Below are 18,436 nucleotides of genomic sequence, written 5' to 3'. Positions count from 1 at the left end.
GGTCAGAGAGGATGTGACTTTTAAGATCTCATAGTTAGTGATGGGGCTAAGATCAGACTCAAATTAGTGCTCTTTTTGCCATACATTATTTGCCTTTTCCTAATCGCTGTCTGAGATGATACTAAACAATGTCCATTTTTGACTCCAAAATGTAAAGGATTTTAACAAAAAGGTGGGGGTTTCAGGGAATCTCTCTTCAGAGCTGCTGGGGTGCACAACTGCATGGGGGGAGCCATGCACATTATCTACAAATGGCACCCTTTAAATTTCACTGCACAGCCTGCACAGAGCTAACACCCTCAGCAGCCTTCTCTCCCTGTATCCGTTAAGAACAAGTATCTGAAAGTAGGGTAGCAAAAGGTAAAGTCATTAATTGCCCAGGACACATACAGGAAGACCCTGATTCTGCAGCTGGCGAAATGTGATGTAGGTGATGGCATAGGGGCTGTGAAGCTAGCTGACCATCATGATTAATTTTTTTTTTTTTTGAGACCAAGTCTCACTTTGTTGCCCAGGCTGGAGTGCAGTGGCGTGATCTCAGCTCACTGCAACCTCCACCTCCTGGGTTCAAGCAACTCTCCTGCCTCAGCCTCCCGAGTAGCTGGGACTACAGGCACGTGCAATCACACCCAGCTAATTTGTGTATTTTTGTAGAGATAGGGTTTCTCTATGTTAGCCAGGCTGGTCTCAAACTCCTGACCACAAGTGATCCGCCTGCCTTGACCTCCCAAAGTGCTAGGATTATAGGCGTGAGGCACCGTGCCCGACCTCCCATGACTAATTTTATGTTCAAATTTCTTTTATAGTCAGGTAGGATAGATTTTAAATTCTAAGCATAACTCGAGTCTTTCCTCCCACTGTAATTTGAAGAACCCAATTGTGAGGAGAAAACAAAGAATCTTTTTTTAGAGACGGAGTCTCCTTATGTTGCCCAGGCTGGACCCCAAACTCCTGGGCTCAAGCAATCATCCCACCTCAACCTCCTGAGTAGGGGGGAACTATAGGCATGAGCCTTTATGCCCTAGAAATCTTGTTTTTTAATCCCATTGAGTTACTCCAAATTCAGGTGGGTATATTGAAAATACTGGAGATGAGGTCTGGGATCTAATCCTGGCTCTGCAAGCCAAAGTCTAGCTCTGTCACCTAGGCTGGAATGTAGTGGTATGATCATGGCTTACTGCAGCCTCAACCTTCCAGGCTCAAGCGATCCTCCCACCTCAGCCTCCCAAGTAGCTGGGACTACAGGCATGTGTCACCATGCTCATCTAATATTTTTATTATTTTTTTGTAGATAGGGTCTCACTATGTTGCCCAGGCTGGTCTCAAACTCCTGGTCTCAAGCAATCCTTCCATCTCAGCCTCTCAAAGTGGTAGGATTGTAGGCATGAGCCACTGCACCTGGCTGCCACACAGCTGTTTGAGGCAAGCAAATTAAACACTATAGAAATGTTAATCTCAAAATAGTTCAAATATCGACATTCTAGGAGTTAAAAAACTGCCACTTTAAGTCTTCTTTTCAATATGGTAGGTAACCTAAATTATACTTTATACTTTTTTTTTTTTTTTTCCTTCTTTGAGACGGAGTCCTGCTCTGTAACCCAGGCTGGAGTGCAGTGGCGCGATCTCGGCTCACTGCAGGCTCCGCCTCCTGGATTCACGCCATTCTCCTGCCTCAGCCTCCGGAGTAGCTGGGACTACAGGCGCCCGCCACCGCTCCCGGCTGATTTTTTGTATTTTTAGTAGAGACGGGGTTTCACCGTGGTCTCGATCTCTTGACCTCGTGATCCACCCGCCTCGGCCTCCCAAAGTGCTGGGATTACAGGCGTGAGCCACCGCGCCCGGCACAACCTAAATTATACTTTTAAAAATGATACTTAAAACTATTTTCTTGGCTGGGTGTGGTGGCTCACGCCTGTAATCCCAGCACTTTGGGAGGCCGAGACAGATGGATCATCTGAGGTCAGGAGTTGGCAACCAGCTTGGCCAAGATGAGGAAACCCCATCTCTACTAAAAATACAAAAATTAGCTGGGCTTGGTGGCACACACCTGTCATCCCAGCTACTTCAGAGGCTGAGCCACGAGAACCACTTGAACCTGGGAGGCGGAGGTTGTTGTGAGCCAAGATCACATCACTGCACTCCAGCCTGGGTAACAGAGAGAGGATGCCTCAAAAACAAAAAACAAACAAAAAACCCAAAAGCTATTTTTTTTTTTTTTGAGAAGGAGTCTCACTCTGTCACCCAGGCTAGAGTGTAAGTGGCCTGATCTTGGCTCACTGCAACCTTTGCCTCCCAGGTTCAAGTAATTCTCCTGCCTAGGCCTCCTTAGTAGCTAGGATTACAGGCACCCTGGCTAATTAGCCAGGATTACCACCTGGCTAATTTTTGTATTTTTATTATTATTTTATTTATTTACTTATTTTTAAATTTTGAGACGGAGTCTCGCTCTGTCGCCCAGGCTGGAGTGCAGTGGCACGATCTCGGCTCGCTGCAAGCTCTGCCTCCTGGGTTCACGCCATTCTCCTGCCTCAGCCTCCCAAGTAGCTGGGACTACAGGCGCCCACCACCATGCCCGGCTAATTTTTTGTATTTTTATTAGAGACGGGGTTTCACCATGTATTTTTAGTAGAGATGGGGTTTCACCACGTTGGTCAAGCTAGTCTCAAACTCCTGACCTCAGGTGATCTGCCTGCCTCAGCCTCCCGAAGTGCTGGGATTACAGGTTGAGCGATCACGTCCGGCCCTATTTTCTTTTTAAATTAAAAAACATAAATCTCAGCCCCTGAGCATTTATTTCCCCCTCTGAATTAGTCTTCTGACAAAAAAAAAAAAAAAAAAAAAGTCAGTGTTTTAAACAGGACTTGACTCCACGGTTTACTGCCCCCACATAGGGCTAAAATGTGACGATTTTTCAAATCTAGGGAGATAAGCCCAGATAAGACTACCTTTTGAGGCTTTGTACAAGACCAAGAGAACTGCTTACATTTATGGCTCCGTGTGTCGGAGTTGTAGTTATGCAGACCACAAGGTAGAAATAAAACGTAAGAACTTGCATCAAGCAGTCAGAATTCCAACTAGAATAATCTCACACCCAGAACACAATAGGCCACTTCACTCTGGGCAGACAAAAGGCGAGCCAATTAGACTAGAGGGTTTTTTTTTTTTTTTTTTTTGAGACAGAGTCTCACTCTGTCACCCAGGCTGGAGTGCAGTGGCACGATCTCGGCTCACTGCAAACTCCGCCTCCCGGGTTCAAGTGATTCTCCTGCCTCAGCCTCCTGAGTAGCTGGGATTACAGGCGCGCGCCACCACACCCAGCTAATTTTTGCATTTCTAGTAGAGACAGGGTTTCGCCATGTTGGCCAGGTTGGTCTCGAACTCCTGACCTCAGGTGATCCACCAACCTTGGCCTCCCAAAGTGCTGTGAGCCACCGCACCTGGACGAGGGTTTATATCTTTTATCAGATGGTACACTCTTACCACCTGAGTGGTAATCCCATTTTTGTAACCCCAACACTCAGTACACTGCCTAAGGTTCAGTAATTATCCAATAGTCACTCAATGGAGAGTTTATCTTCATGGGAATAAAATTGCTTAAAAAAACTGGACAGACACTGTGTACTAAAATTACTTTATTACAGTTGATTTTTTTAAACATTTCCTTTGCTATGATACAAAGGATACTTACAAACAAAATATTACATATGACCTTGTTTTCGCTCTTATGTTCTGACAACTTGGTAACAGCTTTAAATGCACAATCTATACAATTAATACAGGTTATATATGAACTATAAGGTATGCTGAACCAGAAGAATACTGACAATATACTGTACAATAAGCCTTACCAGTTAGTGCTGTGGACCATTTATACCAAAAGGAAAATGCACATCTGTACAGTCACCTTTACCAGCTGGTGCTGACAGAGAGGGAGAGGCTTCTTCCCCAATGCAACCCTTGATAAGCCTCCACTGTGAGCGTTTGGTCCAAAAATCGAGAGGACAATGTGTATTTAAAATTAGTTATTGGTAAAGTGGTAGAACATCACACTTTCGACACGATACTCTCTCAAAAAAGTATCAGTCCCAGTTTTAAAAGACCACAAGTTCTTTGTCCACTATGAAAACCCTACAGGCTCAGGGGGTTTGGGAGATGAGAAGATGAAGGCTGCCAAAAAAGGAGGCAAGAAACCAAGCCAAAATCTAGGTCTTGCAAAATCATCATTTTTCCCTTCACCAAAGGGAACTAGAAATGTACAAATTCATTGATGAACCTCAATGATAGCATTATCAGTTAGCTGATAACCCTCATTTTATCTGGACCCCTGACTTGTGGGAATAACTGAAATACACTGTGGATAACAGACAGATACCACTTTTAGAAAAGAACCTCTTACTTAATTAACATATTCCCTTTAGCCACCACAGCTGGTCCTGGGCTATTACAGGTGTGCATTCATCGCTCAATGGTCTACTCAGAAATGATAAGGTTACAGCTTTTTTTCTTTTCTTTTTTTTTTAAGTAAAAAAGCAATTGACTGAAGCATTTTCTTTTTTTAGGTAAATAGCAAAAATAAAAATAAAAACCAACCCTGGCATTTGCACAAATAATGCAAATGGAGTGATATGGCCTTTAAGGAAGGGGTTAGTAGAAAGGAAGAGGGAAGTGAAGAAAATCCAGAGAAAATGATGTACTAATTTATTTCTTTTAAAAAATTTCTACATGTGCAAAAAAATCATGCTGTTTGAGGAAAACAAAGGGAAATGAGTACATAAAACTAAAAACATAAATATGTTTGGGTGACTGGTAAAAGTAGAAACCAACCTGGGTTACAAAAAGGATTATACATTCAAGATGCTCTTAAACCCAGTGGGATAACTTATGTTAAAACTGTGTTAATAGTTACGTTAAAAATCTCAAGTTTGTTCTTAAATCTTCACAATACAAGCAAAGCTGTTTTAAAATATACACTATACATATTTCTCATAGTCTCTTCAACCTCATTAATGCGCATTAGGCTTTTTCATATACTAAAACAAGGGGGTTCTGAAAGCTAAATTGCTCATAGTAACCCATCCATTATTTAAATGGTTGTCTTAAGTTTTAAGTGGGCTAAAAAACTTTAGCAGACTTACATAAATAGGATTTAGCAACACAAGTGTTAATTTAAAAAACTCTAAAGCATTTACAAATTATCAGATTGGAACAGTTCGGGGAAGTTATGTGCACTATACTTTAAATGTTATTTACATCCGACCATTGCTTTTGCAAAATTTTCCCTAAAAAATAAAACAAACAAAACAAAACAAATTTGGAGAATTAACCTGTTCTAGCAGAGAAGGATCATAAAAGAACAGGTAAAATGAGAATAAAATTATCTTCTAATAGAAACCCCACACATCCTTCTCTTTTCTTGGATTTTACCCTATGAAACCACCTGCAGCTCCTAATAGGCTCATATATAAGGTGTCAAGGTGTGATAAAATACCTTTTCAGATAAATTACTGGCCTTAAGAGGACTTCTTTTTTTTTTTTTAAATGTTTTCCCACCTGTGTCTCTGGCTTGGATTATTCTTGGACACATGTAATTAATTGGAGGGGCACTCCTAAGTAGGCACAATTCCCATTTAATGTGGAATAAAAGGCATAAAATGCTGTTAGGAAGAAGGGTGGTGGTTTCTTTGATATTGTGAAATGCAAAGAAGGACAGCAGCACATTTGGAATGGGAACCAAAAGAGAGCTGTCTGGCAATATACCAGGACAGCCAACATCTTGGTAAGTTATATATACACTTGTCTATGACAAAGGAAAAAGTGTTGGAAGGGTTCCAATAGCCCCGGGGTTTTTGGATACGAGCCAAATGGTCACATAGACCACCCAGAATCTGCAAATGTTGGGCAGTTACATCCTTTAAAGTCACATAATTCAGTCCACGACCATGTGCAATTTACGGTAACAATGTTCATGCCCAGGCAATGTATTTGGGGTCAGAAAAAGCAGAATGTGCCACTGAGAGAAACCTGTTCCCTATATAACTGGTCTTCATGCTTTCAAGTGGCCTTAATATACCTTGGATACTAAGCCAAGCCATGCAAAAGCAAAGAGCACACACTTTTCATTAACATTGGTATCTCATTTCTAAACCACTGACCTCAGAGTTGCCATAGAAACATATTAACACGAGTACTGAAAGCATACAGGGTTCACGGATTTCTAAGAAATGCATTTCCCTTGTCTATGTTCATCAGCCTTTAATACTTTGGCTACAAGGCATATCAGAGAAAGGGAGGTTAAATTGGGTAATGACAAAAGAACATATGTAACTCTGGAAATAGGAAAAATGTTCCAGAAACGGGATCAATGTGCCAGCAATAAGCATAGTTCATTTCATTTGAAAATTCAGTTAAAGAGCCCAATAAACAGTTCCAAACCATGTTATCACCTGCATAATTTACATAAACATTAAAACACTTGCACTTTATAGACAAAACACACTTTTGTAAACATGGCCACTGGGGGAGAGAGGCTCCCTACCTCATTCATGATTGAGGACATGTGATCATTTATATTAAATAAAATTATTTCACTGCAAAATATCTCAAACCTGACCAATGATTAAGCTTCATTTCCCCCTGTTTAACATTTAAGTATTAATTCTAAAAATGTCACCTAGGATGGTTTCAGGGTTAGATGCTAGGACCACAACTGGTAATGACAGCAACTTCTCTCTAGCTGGCACAGACCTATAAACTTTAGTACAAAAACAAAAAAATACAGAAACTAGGTCAATTTGTTAGCTACATATTTACAGATAATTACATGATTTTTCACTCACAAGTGCTAAACACTTTGAGTGAAAGAAAACTGTGCAGGTTGAATTACCCGTACTTTGGGGGGAATTCTGGGCATCAAGATACCCTTTTTCATTCATTCAAAAGTCTCATCTTCTCTCCACTTTTTCATGACAAACTACCTACAGATGTTCAGATTAGTATATCCAGTGGGCATCCTGGTGTTTCAGTGAGGATTAACCTTTTTCTCTATTTAAAGAATTCCTTGTATATTTAAAAACAAAACAATACAATCACACAGACATATATAAAAAAAAATACACCTCTGAAACTTCAAAAAGTTTAGATTGCTGGGAAACAGTTAACAGTGATGGTGACATAGTAAATGGCTCCCCAGTTTTAATTCTCTGCCTTTATTTTCTTTAAAGGATATCTATCTTTGGGTGGGTAGGAAGTGCAAGTTTAAGAAACCCACAACAGGCAGATAAGGTGCATACTAATTTATATACTTCTTATGATCTAAAGACTACTGTTAAGCTAAATGGAGTCTCTTCCCTTGTATGAGTAAAATTTTGGAAATCTGAATACGAACAAGGAGGAAAACATTAGTCAACATGACTTTAAAGGGAACTACCAGAATTCAGCAGAAAATATAAATGCACAATAAAGGAAGAGTTCTCAGCTTCACTTTCTTTTTCTAGACAGTGTTTAATAAAACTTCTTTACAAATTAATAGTCATTTCCAATGCAGACCTATTGTAGTGATTTCATAAAAGTGCAGACAACATAACCAGACACAGCAAAACAGACTTCAATCAGTAGTCCTTGCATACAAGAGGCAAGTCCGCTAAGTGTACAGCCAACTCTTCATCCTTTAAGGAATCTGAGGATGGGAAATTTCCAGTTCTTATAAACTAAGAGTGAGTGAGTCTCTTTTAAAAGGCAATGCTGCAACCTGGTTGGGGGCACTATCAAGTTAGATGGGGGAAAACAAAACAGATAATTTGTTTTTCTTCAATAATGGTCTGTATTTTGGTAAACAGCTCAAAGATGACAGCCCAAGTTTTGACATTGCTCTTGGAGAAGGCTCTTTTCTATCTAAGAGAAGAGAACCTCTTCTTCCATCATTATAGGAGATTCACACTTATATACCTTAAATATATTATTTTTTGATTTGAATACAGAAGACACTTCACATTGTGAGCATAGGACAAAATGCAGGACCATATAAATCTCCAAGGAAAAAGTTAATGTGTTGGGGCAAATCTCTACTTGAATAGTAGTGGCTCAGAAGTGGTGGAAGGTGCACAAAGAACTTACTATTAGCAAGCAAGAAGAGGCAGGTAAAGGGAGAAAGCCCCTCACCCAATACCAAGTCCTTCTCTCCCAGTGGCCATTTCCTGTTGATTTTACAGTTTAGGAGAATCTTAGATGCTTTAGCAGTAATTCCTTTCTTGGCTGTTTTGATCCTCAGCAAAGTATATAATTATTAGTATTAATGGAGTAAAAAAAGTAAGAGGATCAATGGTATCACTACTAAGAAATACACATAGAAAGCACATAAAGATTGTGTGATTTACTGGTTCTTTTTTTTTTTTATCATCTTTGCAGAGGAATCACCATCAGTGTTCTTACTTTCCATGGTTCATTTCTCTCTGCATTACTTTTATTGCATCACAACACAAACTCACAGAAACACTAACTGGCTCCTTCCCCAGCACCATTTTACTGCACTGCAACTTATGATTCCAAATTTTACTTAATGTCCTCTCCACTCACACAAGTGCTAAGAGGGGATTAAAAAGGAAAAAGGAAAAGACTGCATCTAATGACCACCTTCTCATAAACATCAACGCAGAGTACTCATTCTTAAGAAACACATGCATTCTTGCCTTAACTGAGGACTGAAATAACAAAACCAAACAAAAATAACAGAACTTTAAGTGCCCTGATGGAAATGTACAGTATGAGTTACATCCATCCATCTATCTATACACACATATAGACACTCATATGTATATACAATATATACATACAAATGATAATAGCTATACCAAAAATGTGCATATTTAACACAGTTTTAAAAAGCCAGTAGATCATGGTATAATACAATTTATTTCCACTAGTGAATGGCACAAATGGAGAAATGCAAAGGAGGTGTTTCAAGTACAATGAAGTCATTTTTCACAGGTGAAAATAAATAGTATTATTCCAGTGTCCAACACAATGTATTCTACAAAAGTTTAAAATGCCAGACATTTAGTACTTACAGAAATAGAAAGTTACTAAAGTCTGCTTTATGGTCTCAAAAAGACACTCATAGAGTTTTCAATTTTTGAAAAGGGGGTGAGAAAAAAATTGGTGGAAGCAGGAGGGAGTGTCCAGGATAGTTTCTTTAGTGTACTGAATGTTTACCTGATGTCTAGGCAACCAAAAATCATAATGACTATGCTAAAATGTTCCATTTACCAACAAATCCTTGTCCTAGAGTACTAAGCATATTACACCAGTGTGTATGGCTTCAAATATAAGACTCTTTATCTCTAGGTATTGAAATGGCAAATAAGAATTGCAGCTCTGAAAATATAATATAAACACATTTTTCAGATAACATTATACAAATAAAAATACTTTTGGATACTAGAATTTGGGGTTAGAGCTGACTTCAATAAGGGGAGGAAAAAATATGTGCAAAGGGAAGGGAGCTCAATTTGGAATAATGTATTTCAAAGTATGTGGCTTTGCATTTTTAAAATGCTAACCAAAAAAAATGGGAGATAGAGTGACCCCAAGGAACTTTTTACAGCCAGCCTCTGGATACCAGATATAGCATTTACAACTTCTGATATGCTAGACAAATTTTCCATACTTTTAATTTTCTTAAAGACATATATAGTGAGTGAACACCAACACTGGGAAGGAGGTAGTGTTAATTTGATCAAATATTGATATTTGCCCACTGATTCAGAAAGTGCTTGCTCTTTTTTTAGGATATCTCAAAAGCTTTCCAATTTTTCTGCTACAAGCTTTGCTCTATGATGGTTCCTACTATGTATGAGATTCCTCAGAAGCTAGATCTCACAAACATATACAAACCAATTAATTTGAATCATTTTTTGCAAACTGTATATACTTTAAAGTTAACTTAAAGATAAAATCCAGGTATAGTCATGACCTACATGTAAAACTGGTGGCCAAATAAATACATTAGATACAAAACCCTACTGGAGATATGAATGGACTCAGTAACTCTCAATTTGACTAATTTAAGTCCACAATTGGACTTTAAAAGGTACCACCAATAATATTTTGGGTTTGAAAGAGTTTTGTATGCACAAGTGATCTGCTTCCCTATTCCACCCATCCAGTAGTACAGAGCAGCCAGATCTATGAATAATTTTTAAGGGTATCAAATTATATTTTTGACATTTTATTAAATTCTAAAGCTCTTATCATTTTACACCAAATAGGTAATTTCTCAATTTGTTGGAAACACTATAATACCTGAATGCAAAAAAGATACTGAGATGACTAAAAGCCCCTTTCACTGATATTACAAGTACATGTCATGTCACGTTTACCTAAAAACTGGTGACCTGGAGCATGGGCCGAAAGAACACATAAGAGTGCTTCTTGAAACACTGCCTAAAATTTTGTGTGAACTCTATGGTGATCTTGGTTTTAAAAACATTTACATTAAAACATTAATTTTCTTCCAGTTTCCTTAAAATGAATCTCAGAAACTCCTACAGGTGAGGATTCATGGCAACTCGACTGACATACCTGGGAAAGACTTAAAATTTGGTTGAGAAAACCAGGACTTCAACAGTGATAGATTGATTACTATTTGGTCATTAGTTTGGTCTAGGCAAAGAGTGCCATTGAGAGGGACTTAGAGAGTTCTACCTTGGAGCCCTCTGACTATAGGAAAAGCAGGATCCAGAGTTAGCAGCAAGGATTCTTCAAGACAACTTGGAAGGGAGCAGGACAATAACTTGTAAGAAACTCTGATTTGTCACTGAAAAGGATATTTTTCTTCAAGTCATACTCACAGCTTCCTACCCACCTCCAACACAATTTCTATACAAGAAATGGAAAACCAAGAAAATAACTGATTTTTTAGCATTGGGTTCATCCTTCATTGTACAACAAAACATAATGAAACAAAACATGTGCCCCCTGAAAAAAAAAGAGTTAGCTTTCGTCAAGAGATTCCCTGACCGCTATAACTTACTTTTACTTTTTTTTTTAATTGGCCAAACTTCCTAGTTCCTTTTCAGTAGTACTTTAGCACTGAGGCTTGAGACTTGTGAAGTGGTGTTTCCTATTGTGTGATGTTAACTTGATGCCAAATGGTCACTAAGTCTCAACGAACTAGAAGTTTGTAAAGTACTGCAGCAACGAATACAGCAATTAATAATAGAGGACCTGCACATGCAGCAAAATCTACAGTGGTGATGAAGATTAGTCAGCAGCTGGTAAAGTCACTGGCTCAGTGACTCCTGGTTCACTGTGGCAACTAAACATTTAAATAATTGGCTATTCTACTTGTAAACAGAAAATCACATAAGCCAAAAGGAGATAACAATTATGTCTATGTAGTGTGATGAGAATTTCAATAGATGGCAATTTGCAAATATGGCATCAAATACCTCTGGCATTTGATTTGTATTGGCTATATGTCTTTGTTTTTGTACAAACAAAGTAAAAGTACTGTTTGGGGTCTTGGGCATTATAGAGCTTAGCTAGGATGAGATATCACAGTATAAGCAACAAAACGTCAGGACATGTAAGCTTCATCTCCTCACTCTGCTGCGGGACATACCCACCATATGAACTTTCGGGGCCCCTCTCACCCTTCTGGTCTTCCCCATTGAAGGCTCACAGGTTTGTTAATGCAATCCCCACACAACTTGTGATCTCCTTAAGTACCCCCATCTTATCGTAATACAAAGAAGGCACAATTGAATGGACAAAAATCACTCACAAGCCTATGACGCATTCAGGAAAAAAAAAAAACTAAGTTGTTTTCTACTCTCTGAAAAAGTCAATGCAGTCCTTTTGTGTTCATGGATTTCTACACTTGATCTTAGCCAAAAGGCCGAGAAGCAATCTGTTCCTGGATTTCTGCTTTCTTTTTTTAGTCCAAATGAGGCTGAGAAGTCAGATCAATTTAATAACAAATAAATACATTGGTGAGGGGATGCAGGTGTGTACCAATAATAACTTATTTCAACATATGCTGCCTGCTGTGAGTGGCTCATAAGAATTTGGGATATGGGATAAAAAGGCTTTAGATCTTTTCAGAAACTTCTTAGGATACAGACACCCAAAAGTGATAACTGAAGCCATTTTGCTACGTTCTATTTTTGCAGTGTTCAGAAAAATCCCCTATCTAGCCAATTCTTTTCACCACATGCATAATACATGTGTATGTGTGTGTACATAGATATATACACACACATACACATTTATTTTTAATATCAACTCCACTTTTCAGAATTTCCCCAAAAACAAACAAACCCGGCAGCCAAGTACTATGACATCCCAATTAGTAAACACAAAACACAACGCTTTACAAAAATGAATAAAATATACCATATGCACTCAGCTTCCACACTGTAGTACCCAAGTGAGGAGGCTGCTGTGGCGATGTCTGTAGGCAGTTTCTTTTGGCAGACAGCTCCAGCGGAATTGCCACTCTCAATTATTAAGTTATGTATAAGACATGTGTGACCCATTGGATATTTGTGAAGTGACACTCGTGCTTCTGCTCATGCCCTGCTCCGTCCGTCCCCCAGAAGCTGTCCGCCTCAGAGCCTGGGGGCTATTGCGGACTCCCATACTGCTACCTCGAGGTACCCCTTGCATTGGCCCTGAAGGGTGACCCCATGGCTGGGGTCCACCTTGCATTGGATGGCCCCAAGCTTGTGGTGGGCCACCCATGGGATGACCCCAGTGAGGTCCTGGACCCCCAGTAGGGTTGTGTGACCAACCAGAAGCTCCCGGGTAGCTGTGGCTGAATGCCTCAGGGGAGAGATTAGAAAGGACCATATTACTAAAACCTAGTCTCATGCTTTCAGAGTCAAAAGCTTCAATCTCTCTGGCTTGACGTTCCAACAGGCTTCGTATTCGTTCTGTGCGCTCATTCTGCAAAGCCAACATCTCTTCTTCAATCTGTTGGAGATTAGACAAAGAAAGAAAAATGAAAGCCAATTTATTATTTTTAAGTCTATAAATAAAGGAAGCAATAATTATTCAGCTTTGAAGTGGCTATTTTACGGATGTACGTTTGTCCATGAGTTTCAAATTTTATTTAAATTTTTTCCCTTTAATTTATTAAAAAATCTTTAAAGTTTTTATATATTTGGGGGCACAACTGCAGACTTTTTTACATGCATGTATTGCGTAGTGGTGAAGTCTGGGCTTTTAGTGCACCCATAACTTGAATAGGGAACACTATACCCAATAGGAAATTTTTCAACCCTCACTCATCTCCCACCCTCCCACCTTCTGTAGTCTCTAGTGTCTATTATTTGATGCTATGGATATACATTTAAAAATTAAGGCCGGGCGCAGTGGCTCACGCCTGTAGTCCCAGCACTTTGGGAGGCTGATGCGGGCGGATCATGAGGTCAGGAGATCGAGACCATCCTGGCTAACATGGTGAAACCCCGTGTCTACTAAAAATACAAAAAATTAGTTGGGCATGGTGGTGGCGGGCCCCTGTAGTCCCAGCTACTCAGGAGGCTGAGGCAGGAGAATGGCGTGAACCCGGGAGGTGGAGCTTGCAGTGAGCCGAGATCGTGCCACTGCACTCCAGCCTGGGCGACAGAGCGAGACTCCGTCTCACAAAAAAAATAAAACATAAAATAAAATAAATAAATAAATAAAAAGAGATGTCCCTTAGGAATCAGCATAATTCATATATTTTTAAAATGTGTAAAATCAAGTTCCTTTTTTTTTTTTTTGAGACGGAGTCTTGCTCTGTCGCCTGGGCTGGAGTGGAATGTCACTATCTCAGCTCACTGCAACCTCCGCATCCTGGGTTCAAGCGATTCTCTAGCCTCAGCCTCCCATGTAGCTGGGATTACAGGCATGTGCTACCACATCCAGCTAATTTTTGTATTTTTAGTAGAGACGGGGTTTCACCATGTTGGCAAGGCTGATCTTGAACTGCTGACCTCAGATGATCCTCCCACCTCAGCCTCCCAAAGTGCTGGGATTGAGGATTTGAGATAATAGGGGAAATTTAGACATGCATTTAAAAATTATTATGAATTCTGTTAGATATCACAGTGGAATTATGATTACATTAAAGTCAAAAGTCCTATCTGGGCTGGGCACGGTGGATCATGCCCATAATCTCAGCACTTTGGGAGGCTGAGGCGGGTAGATCACTTGAGGTCAGAGTTCCAGACCAGCCTGGCCAACATGGTGAAACCCCATCTCTACTAAAAATACAAAAATCAGCCAGGCACGGTGGCACATGTCTGTAATCCCTGCTTCTTGGGAGGCTGAGGCAGGAGAATCACTTGAACCTGGTAGGCGGAGGCTGCAGTGAGCAGAGATCACACCACTGCACTCCGGCCTGGGCGACAGACTGAGACTCCATCTCAAAACAAACAAACAAATAAACAAACAAAACAAAAATTTTTTTCATGGGAAGCAAATACAAATAAAAAATTGCAATGGGATGGGTTAAGATATTTATAAGGTACTACAGAAATAAAAAATGTATTGAGGCCGGGCGTGGTGACTCATGCCTGTAATCTCAACATTTTGGGAGGGCGAGGTGGGTGGATCACTTCAGGTCAGGAGTTTGAGACCAGCCTGGCCAAGATGGTGAAACCTCGTCTCTACTAAAAATACAAAAATTGGCCAGGCGTGGTAGCTCATGCCTGTAATCCCAGCACTTTAGGAGGCTGAGGCGGGCAGATCACTTGAGGTTGGGAGTTCGAGACCAGCCTGACCAACATGGAGAAACCCCGTCTCTAGTAAAAATACAAAATTAGCCGGGCGTGTTGGCACATGCCTGTAATCCCAGCGACTTGGGAGGCTGAAGCAGGAGAATCGCTTGAACCTGGGAGGCGGAGGTTGCGGTGAGCCGAGATAGCACCATTGCACTCAAGCCTGGGCAAAAAGAGTGAAACTCTGTCTCAAAACAAAAATAAAAACAGAAACAAAAAACAAACAACCTACCCAAAAACAAAAAGAAAAATTAGCCGGGAGTGGTGGCAGGTGCCTGTAATCCCAGCTACTCAGGAGTCTGAGGCAGGAGAATCACTTGAACCTGGGAGGCGAAGGTTGCAGTGAGCCGAGATCGGGCTACTGCACTCCAGCCTGGGCAATAGAGTGAGACTTAGTCTCAAAAAAAAAAAAAAAAAAAATATTGAATGGTTTGCTCTATAGGGCAGGAAAAGTGGAGCAAATAAGTCTCAAAGAAGATGGTACAGACATACAGACATTTGGTATCTTTCCCTGAGAAGAATATTCCATGTTTAAGTCCTCCTTCAACCTTCACATAAAATGCCTAATGCCTCTTTAATAACATGTTTTAGAATAACAATTTTCAAACTCTTCTTACTCCAGTCCATCCTGGCCTGTTTGTAATTTCTCCCAAACATTTCTTATTTTATCATTTCTCCATGCCTTTACACATTCCTTGTGTTCCTGGTTAACCTATTCTTCCTTCAGAAAGCACTCTTTATACCATCTCCCTGAGATTTCTTTGCCCCACTTTCCCTCCGCTATAGAGTAAATCACTCCTATACTTTTGTATTTCTGCGATACTTTATAAATCTGTTATTATATTTTGCCACATTCTACTGCAATTTTTGCTTTTTTTTGAGACAGAGTCTTGCTCTGTCTCCCAGGCTGGAGTACAGTGGCACGATCTTGGCTCGCTGCAACCTCCACCTCCCAGACTCAGGCTATCCTTCCACCTTACCCTCCTGGGTAACTGGGTATTTCTACTAAAAATACAAAAATTGGCCGGGCGCGGTGGCTCACGCCTGTAATCCCAGCACTTCAGGAGGCTGAGGCACAAGGATCACCTGAGGTCGGGAGTTTGAGACCAGCCTGACCAACATGGAGAAATCCCATCTCTAGTAAAAATACACGATTAGCCGGGCATGGTGGCACATGCCTGTAATCCCAGCTACTCGGGAGGCTGAAGCAGGAGAATTACTTGAACCCAGGAGCCAGAGGTTGCAGTGAGCCGAGACAGTGCCATTGCACTCCAGCATGGGCAACAAGAGTGAAACTCCGTCTCAAAAAAACAAAAAAACACAACAAAACAAAAAACAGGCATGCACCACCACACCCAGCTAATTTTTTGTATTTTTGGTAGAGAGGAGGTTTCACCATGTTGCCTAGGCAGCTCTCAAACTCCTGATCTCAAGCGATCCGGCCTCTTCGGGAATTTTTTGTTTCCTATGCAAAAATATGTTTGTTTGTTGTTTTCTGAGACAGGGTCTGGTCTGTTGCCCAGGCTGGAGTGCAGTGGTGCAATCTTGGCTCACTGCAACCTCTACCTCCCAGGTTCAAGCAATCCTCCACACCCCAGCCTCCAGAGGAGCTGGTACTACAGGTGCACACCACTACATCCAACTAATTTTTGTATTTTTTTTTTTGTAGAGACGGGGTTTTGCCATGTTGCCAAGGCTGGTCTCAAACTCCTGAGCACCAAGAGATCCGCCCCCCTCGGCCTACCAAAGTGCTGGGATTACAGTGTAAACCACTGCACCCACCCCCAAATTTTAATTCTTATTTAAAAACACTACTAACCATGATGTTAATACTAAGTGAAATCTTGAGAGAAAATTAAATGAGATGATAAAAAAAGGTCATTTATACTCCGGAAATGCTACTACTTTTCATACATTTCACATATAATTTAACATGTATAGTTGTATTGTTATCTAAAAATTTAATGTAAATGAAGGATGAGAAACATTGAAACAAGACTTCATGTACATGTGAGGCTCATTTTGTCTCAAACTAGATGAACAATTTTTGGTTCACTTGGAGACTTACAACAATCTTCAAACAGAATGATTTTTCATCTAGAATCAACTAACATTCACTCCAGTTCCATTTCTATTTATTTTCAGATGTCTCCTTCTTATCTGTATGTACAACCGGCAAGCATAAAGTGCAGAAGTCACAGCTTTTAGGATTTTACAAAGTTTTTGTAGAGAGGTACAGGGTCTTAGTGATTGCTAATTGACCCCAGCCTGCCTTGTAGTCACATACTTCTCTTGAAAGGCAAAATATTAGCCATAAAAACCAAGTAACATCTTGAAGTACTATAGATGTACCATCCTATTGTTCTTTTACTCTTTTAAATACTAAATAATTGTATGCATTTTTCCATTATGAAATGAATAAAACCATATTTAAAAAAAGAAACAGAGAAAAAAATCAACCTATCACATTAACATAGCCACTACTAACATTACTTCAAGTAGGATTTGTCTTTTAAAATTTTGTTCAACACACCATAAACATTTTTCCATATTAATACTGGTTTTTCAGACATCATTTAAATGGCTGAATAAGATTTTTTTATTGGCTTGGCCATGTTTACCTTTTCTTTTTTTTTTTTTTTTTTGAGATGGAGTCTTGCTCTGTCACCAGGCTGGAGTGCAGTGCAGTGGCGTGATCTCAGCTCACTGCAACCTCTGCCTCCCATGTTCAAGCGATTCCCTTGCCTCAGCCTCCCGAGTAGCTGGAATTACAGGCACGCACCACCATGCCGAGCTAATTTTTGTATTTTTAGTAGAGACAGGGTTTCACCACGTTGGCCAGGCTGGTCTTGAACTCCTGACCTTGTGATCGGCCTGCCTCAGCCCCCCAAAGTGCTGGGATTACAGGCGTGAGCCACCGCACCCAGCTGTATCTCTATTTTAAATAGTTAGGTTGTTTTAAACTATTATAAAGTTGTTATAATTAACATATTTATGCAGTTTTTTTTTCCTGTAATTTGGATTTCTTTTCCTTTTTCGCTGTAATTTGGATTTCTTTTCCTCAAAGTTTTAAACACTTAACATTTACAAGGCTAAATATACAACTCCAGGCGCAGCGGCTCATGCCTGCAATCCCAGCACTTTGGGAGGCCGAGGTGGACAGACTGCTTGAGCCTAGGAGTTTGAGACCATCCTGGGCAACATGGAGAAACCCCATTTCTACCCTTACCCCCTCCAAAAAAAAAAAAAAATCGGTGGTCATGGTAGTGCAGCATGCCTGTAGTTGTGAGGCTGAGGTAGGAGGACCGCTTGAGCTTGGGAAATGGAGAACGCAGTGAGCTGAGATTGTACCACTGGACTCCAGCCTGGGCAACAGAGTGAGACTCTGTTGACACTTGAAAAAAAACAAGTATATATACACCCAACTCCAAATTGCTTTCCAAGATGTATTAGCACTGTATAAAAGTGTCACTGCACCTTCACCAATGAGTACTGATTTTATGCCTGCATTGTAATGGCTTTGTGTTAACATGCAGTTTTTGGTTAGGATATTAAATAAGACTAAGATGCTAATTAGTGCTGTTTAACTGTTAACCACTAGGTGGAGCTAAAATTAAACCATACTTTAATAGTGCCGATATTTCTCTCATAACACCATTCTTGAAATATTATGG

General features: G+C 40.2%; 1 protein-coding gene and 1 non-coding gene across 3 annotated transcripts in view; both read right to left on the bottom strand.

The window, feature by feature from the left end:
- Positions 1–3,615: 3,615 nt before the first annotated feature.
- TAOK1 (TAO kinase 1) overlaps positions 3,616–18,436 on the bottom strand; it is a 162,533-nt gene continuing 147,712 nt past the window's right edge. For both annotated transcript variants that reach the window (XM_024234836.3, XM_054536582.2), the window contains exon 20: positions 3,616–12,969. In XM_024234836.3, coding sequence (XP_024090604.1) covers positions 12,508–12,969 — 462 coding nt within the window. In that variant the 3' untranslated portion in view covers positions 3,616–12,507. The remainder of the gene's footprint in view (positions 12,970–18,436) is intronic.
- On the bottom strand, positions 11,719–11,905 carry LOC112129844 (U2 spliceosomal RNA). The gene has a single exon (XR_002912187.1). It is a non-coding gene; the product is annotated as a U2 spliceosomal RNA (small nuclear RNA).

The sequence above is a fragment of the Pongo abelii genome, chromosome 19, assembly GCF_028885655.2.
Source record: "Pongo abelii isolate AG06213 chromosome 19, NHGRI_mPonAbe1-v2.0_pri, whole genome shotgun sequence".
Taxonomy (NCBI): Eukaryota; Metazoa; Chordata; class Mammalia; order Primates; family Hominidae; genus Pongo; species Pongo abelii.
The sequence above is the reverse complement of the archived record's forward strand: the minus strand, read 5'-3'. Positions and strand labels throughout refer to the sequence as shown.